At 34.0% G+C, this 6,530-nt stretch overlaps 1 protein-coding gene across 1 annotated transcript in view; it reads left to right on the top strand.

The window, feature by feature from the left end:
• LOC120067154 (methionine aminopeptidase 1B, chloroplastic) overlaps positions 1-4,790 on the top strand; it is a 32,253-nt gene extending 27,463 nt beyond the window's left edge. The window contains exons 6-10 of the mRNA XM_039018606.1: positions 97-168; positions 584-663; positions 1,917-2,014; positions 2,124-2,171; positions 4,380-4,790. Coding sequence (XP_038874534.1) covers positions 97-168; positions 584-663; positions 1,917-2,014; positions 2,124-2,171; positions 4,380-4,525 — 444 coding nt within the window. The 3' untranslated portion in view covers positions 4,526-4,790. The remainder of the gene's footprint in view (positions 1-96; positions 169-583; positions 664-1,916; positions 2,015-2,123; positions 2,172-4,379) is intronic.
• The last annotated feature ends 1,740 nt before the right edge of the window (positions 4,791-6,530 follow it).

Raw genomic sequence — 6,530 nt, forward strand, 5'->3', positions numbered from 1 at the left:
CCTGCCCTAATTCATTGAATTTTGATTAGTTGAAATGCAGTATGTACGTGTTAGTTTTTTTCACAGATGGCTAACATTTTCCCCTCAAATGTTCAGGGATATCATGGAGACACATCAAAGACATATTTTTGTGGAGACGTAAGTGACGGAATGAGGCGTCTGGTGAAGGTACTTTTTGTTAATTTCGGAATAAGTTATTTTATAATGAATGGCTTAATATTGAAGGTTGTTCAAAGTTTATAGTGTAATCATCGAATGCATCTCCTTTGCCACTTCTTTAGTAGGCTTATCGTTTGCCTCTTTTTCATAGTTTTTGGGCAGCCTCCCTTAATCCGATCCCCTAAGACGTTCCTTATTGATTTGATTATATCTCTGTTTCGTGTAAAAGAGAAAAGAAGAAAGAAAAAATCTCTTTGAATAAATTGTTCATATCTTCTGTACTAATTTCTTTCTTTCTTTTTTGTTATTTTGAAACAATCTTGTGTACTAATTTCAGTTCTATACTAATCTAATCCTAGTATTCTATCTTATAGTATTTATTTTCTTTTTCCCCTTTATTTTTTAAATTCTTTTGGTGTTTCAGGTTACAGAGGAATGCCTCGAGAGAGGTATCGCTGTATGCAAGGATGGTGCTAGTTTTAAGAAAATTGGGAAGAGAATCAGGTATTTCATATACTCTCAATTTGTTTTATGGGTGGAACTACTACTTGTCCGCTGATGGAGTGCCAATTCTTCACCTCTCCCTTTTTTAATAAAAAATAAAAAAATAAAACGAAATTTCTTCAGAAAAAATTAATACTGTCGGGTCATTCATTCAAAACACTTGTGTCAATAGTTAAGAAACAGAGGATCATGGAAGATTTTCTCCCCCCATTAATCATCTCTTTCCAAGTTTTTCTTAGCACTGTTAATGAAGTGCCGATATGAACATCAACACCCAGAAGACAAAAAAGAAAAACTGCTGATAAATTCATAGGGGAAGTTGCTCAATTTTGTTAAGAGTCTCCCAACTATCCACTCCCTCGTCAACTATTTCCCAAGAAAATATATGACAGTTTTCTGATTCTCAAGGCTCTTGATAGGAATTCTAAACACAAACAGGCTCTTTTATAGCGCAATTTTAGTAAAATGATGAAATGTACAACAGGAAAACTCCAATTCAAAGGAATAAAACCACCTTCTAATTTTCACATATCAGGGAGAGTACTAGTACAAAAAGAACTAAGTAGGCACTTTGAAAAATGGCCACAAACATACTAATGTCCCAAAAATCTCTTTTGAAAAAGTAATGTCCCGAAATCCTAAAAAATACTACAAGTTCTTGAAAGGCACCAGTTCTTCTGGAACCATAGCTCTTAATAGATAGGCCCACCACATTTAGCGATAAATTTCTGCCTTGTTCCTAAAGGGTGGATATAAGGCATGACAAAGGGGAGTCCCCGAGGCTGCTAGGAAAAACCATGTATGTATGTATGGGATATACTAAAAAATTTTAAATCCTCTGCCACACCTTGAGAGTAAGAGATGAGCTACTGACTACCATGAAAAAGAGAGAACTCATTTAACTCTATTCCTGGTTCAATTTTAAGTGGACCTAGCATTTTCTCTATCCTGAATGGCTTACTAATGTATTCCAATAGTTCACATGTTTACACGTTTATGCAAGTGTATATATTTGATCAGGAGGCGATAATTTTTTTTACACAATTCACTTAATTGTCAATTAATAAAGCTGTAGATTAACTGTCCTACTAATTATAATTCAGTGTGGTTATCATATATATAAGCAATGTGCTCCCGCTGTCAACTTCATTACTATGATGCCTTTTGTTAATTTTATCCTGTGTTATGTTAAAAGATCGATATTTTTCTACAATCTACACTGTTTCAAATGATCTACTATGCACAATTACCAGTGAGCATGCTGAAAAGTATGGCTATGGGGTGGTGGAGCGTTTTGTTGGTCATGGTGTGGGATCTGTATTTCATTCTGAACCACTTATATATCACCACCGTAAGTTGTCCTCTCTCTCTGTCCTTTTTGGGGTATCCTTTTGCTGCATCTTACCTAAATGATTCTGTTTTTTTTCACTTTGTAACTCATTGTTATTTGGTATGGCCAGGCAATGAGGAACCTGGACATATGGTTGAAGGTCAGACGTTTACCATTGGTGAGTGGTCGCCCTTATTGCTCTAAAATCAATATTGCCTTTCTGGCTAAATTCAGCTATAGAAGCTGTTGCTAACTTTGATCTTTAGCAAATTTAATGTGTTCGTTAGACGAAGGCGTAATTCTGTTAACATGGGCACTACATTGAATTATCAAGAATAAAAAAGGAGAAAAATTAATTTTTCACTGGACCGCAATTTAACAAAATGAATACATGTGATGTTTGTGCGTGCTGAATTTATTAAAATTTATCAAAGGGATGTGGCATATATTATTGGTTGAAGAAAACTAATATATATTTTATAATGTCATTTACTCGTAGGAAATTTCTTTTTCTACTCTTTTCTGCCTCAGAAAAAAAATGGAAAGAAAGAAAAGTCATCATTAAAGGATCAAATATAGAAGATAGGGAAAACTAGTCCTTCTGCAGAAAATCCACAGGAAGAAGGTCCTCCGATTGCTTTGAATATATATATATATATGTATATAGCTAGCATGAGTCAAACCTTTCATTGATAAGATGGAAAGAGAGACTGTTGCTCAAAAGATATAAACTCCAAAAGGAGTGAAAAAGAAGTAAAGAGAATATAAAGAAACTGCAACCTAACAAATGATAGGCTTAAAAACTTAACAAAGAATTAATCCATTAAATTGAATCAAGAGAATTAACATCAAACTGGCCATCCATCGAATATGGACAAAGAATCTCAACCTTCCTTTTAAGTAACTTTATTTGATAAAGAAGCTTCTTCTTGCGAATTCTATCTAATTTATTGTCGATATTCGAGATGTGAGCCATCCAAGCTGAAAAATTAGCATTAGATATCGAATGACTCCATAAGAAATGTTGAAAATCAATATCAAAGAGAGCCAATGAAGATACAATTCACAGATCTTGAAAAGGAATATCCAGAAAGGAGAAATGCCAAAAAACTTTTTTTGAACTTCCAAAAAGGATTCAGTTTTCTCGAATAATGAAGGTCAATAAAGAATTCGAGAGAAATTATGCTAGGCCAAAGAATTCATCTATGTTATAACCCATTCTAGACCATCCCTCTCAGTATAATTACTTCAAAAGCTCAGGTTTTGAGCTTGCTCGGCACTCTATATATATCTTTTATAGCATTCCAATGGCTGTCAGCCACAGAATAGTTGTGTAGTTAATCTAGGATCGAGTATGCGGAAGGCTAGCAAGCTCTCCAAGTATCCTTAGAAATGAATCCTTCAGTCTAAACAAGTTCTTGCCCTTTGTAATATGAAATCATGTTACAACTCTAGCTGAATCTGCAATAACAAGTAAAAACCCCCCTGTGGGCATCAGTTCCATGCTCTCAATAATCCAGTGATGCCCTTCAGTCTCCGCAGCCATTTAGAAATAAAAGCTAGTTCTTTGCTACTCTGAATATGAGGCTCTTCGCAGTTAACGTTGTCAACAGAGTGCTGAGCAAGCTCGAAACCTGACATAGATAACACCCACTCTCCCAATGACAAAAAAATTAGTTACTCCTCTCCTTATGTTTGTTTTTGGCTGTGACATGGTTAATTATGTGCTGTGGTGAATAAAAAACTACTGCTCCATCTAAACCCGACCTCTTTCATTTTCAATCCTTCCAAGACACTGAAACTCCTTATGTCTCGATAAGTTATTCTCTATTTTCTTATCTAAGGAGTATGTACTTTCCTCTCTGTAGTTTGATAGGAAGAAGAAACCACTGTGCACAAGTATGTAAGGTTAAATCTGTGTGCATGATTGCATGTTTAATAGTAATTTTGAAATAGTTAAAATCATTTTCGGCATGCTCAAAATCACCCTGAAATACACATTGAATCACTTCAAATTAATTTAATATTTAATTTTACGCTTTTGAACCCAATTTTCATTTCATAATAATTAGTTTTTGAGTCATTAAAAACATGTTTCATAATAATTTTAAAATTGACAAGTGATTTCAAAACATGTTTTATGATGCGGTGATTAGTAAGGAAATTACCTTTACATAAAAGTTCAAACATGGAAATAGAGGAAAGATGACTATTGAAATTCTGGCTGTTTCTCTTATGAAACTTTTTTGAGGGAGGGAGGGGGAGTGCATGCCAATTACGTGTTAAGCTTGCTTTAGCCTCTCTTATGGAACGAAAATGGAACATGAACCTAGACCGACCATTTTATTTCAACCTTATATTCGTAGTTTTAATTTGTTGATTGCAGAACCAATTCTTACGATGGGAGGCATTGACTGCATTACATGGCCAGATAATTGGACCACTTTAACAGCTGATGGTAGTCCAGCTGCTCAGTTTGAGCACACTATTTTGATAACTAGAACGGGAGCTGAAATTTTGACCACCCCTTGAAATTTCATGTATCTACGCAACTAACTCTCTATTAGCTGTGATATATGTCTACCACACATCCATTAGTCCATTGCACATATGATTTAAGCAGCTCTGTCGAGAATTATGCGCCATACATAGGGTAAGATGGTATTGTTGATTGGAACTTATTCGAAGTCATCATGCCACTCGTGTTCTAGGTGACATGAGAAGATTCATAGTACTACGATATTACAGTCTTTCCATTCGATATTTATCACATTATTAGATGATATTTTATTTCATCTGTTGCATTGTTAAATGCAATTTTTTTTTAACGAAGAATTACACAAAAAAAAAAAAAGAAAAAGAAAAAAAAGAAAAAAAAGAAATATCCTGTAGTAATAAATTAAGGGTTAGGAGATAAACAAAAAGGGCTCCAAACTTCCAAAAATATTTTGGAAGATCCAAAATAAATGATATTGGTATTTACTAGCAACATATAACGAAGGAAGTTCAATTGATACGATTGATTCGACAGAAATAAGGAATACTGTTACAAATGTCAATTATGGAGAAAATTTTCGGCTTTAGCACGACTCAAAATCCTGTAGAATCTTTATTCCATATTTACTTTTAAGTTGCTAATTTGTATATTTTAATGACATATATCGGACTTGATATTTTTCTTGTTTATTAATAGATATTTAGAAAGATAAAGAGAATTATAGGTAGTTACAAAAATCACAATGGATATTGTAATTTAAAGATGGCTTGAAGGTCAAATGGCGTCGACATTGATAAAGTTGATATTCTTTAAGATTCTGGATATTTTCTAAAATATAGGTTCGAAATGACATATTTTTGCAGTTAACCCTTGATTCAAATCCAATATTTTTATTGGGATAATGTCCTCGTTGAATAAATTAAAACTCATTTTATAAAAGTCATTACTTTTACTTGGACGGTTGGTTAATTTATTTTTTCTACACTAGTTTTAATTCTAGATCTATATTATACTTTTGTTTTTAACATTTAATTTATTTCAAAAACAGGCCAATAGAATACAAATTTTTACTAAAATTGGTGTATATTTATCATTTAGGTCTCATCCACATTTTTTTTTTTATAAAACAGAAAAATTAAAAAAATGTTTGATTCTCTCTTCCTCATGCACAATCTTAGGACTTCACGTCTATTGATGTTTTTTAGAAAAAAAAAACTATTTGGGATCTTCTTCCTCCTCCCTCATCCTTATTCTTTCTTCCTCCTCCTCCCTCCTTTATTCTTTCTCCTCCTCTTTTCTCCTTCTCGACAATGTGATTGTAGACGGACGGCCTCGCCCAAGGCAAAACTTCCAATGTCGGGCAGGAATCTGACACAGGCTCCAGCAAACGATGATGTGGTTGCAGGCAGACTGTGGGAGGTGGCGTGGTGCGAGAGCGAAGCTTCTGGCATCGGGCGTGTGCAAATCTGATATGAACTCGGGCAGATCTAGTTGAGGGTGGCCCAAGCTCAAGTAAACAGATGGTGTGAGACAACATGGCGAAGCTTCTGGCATCGAGTGCAATCAGATCCATGTGCGGACTCGGGCAAATCCAGGCGACGGAGCTAGGCAAGAAGATCTGGTTAGGGGGAGGGGGTGTTGGATGAGATGAAGATGGGAAGAAGAAGAGATGATGAGGAGAATTGTTGGACACACAAAACAAGAACAAATGTATATTCATATATACTTTGATATATATAATCATTTATTTTATATAAATGATGACGATTTTTGTATTTAGATTTCTTGTTTTGTGATATATACGCTTATATATATGTTCCGTGTTGAACACTAAGCCCATCTGTGTTTTTTTTGAACTACTTTGAATTTATGATATATGATATCATTTGTATATATGCTATGAAATTTATGTTCTAAGGTATATTTAAAAATAATCATGAATATTTGAGTAGATATTAAATATATTTATTAGTATATTTCATATATTTGTTTAGAATGTTTCCAAATAAACAATGGAATATACTACATGCACAAGTGAAC

Source organism: Benincasa hispida, chromosome 12 (assembly GCF_009727055.1).
Source record: "Benincasa hispida cultivar B227 chromosome 12, ASM972705v1, whole genome shotgun sequence".
NCBI lineage: Eukaryota > Viridiplantae > Streptophyta > Magnoliopsida > Cucurbitales > Cucurbitaceae > Benincasa > Benincasa hispida.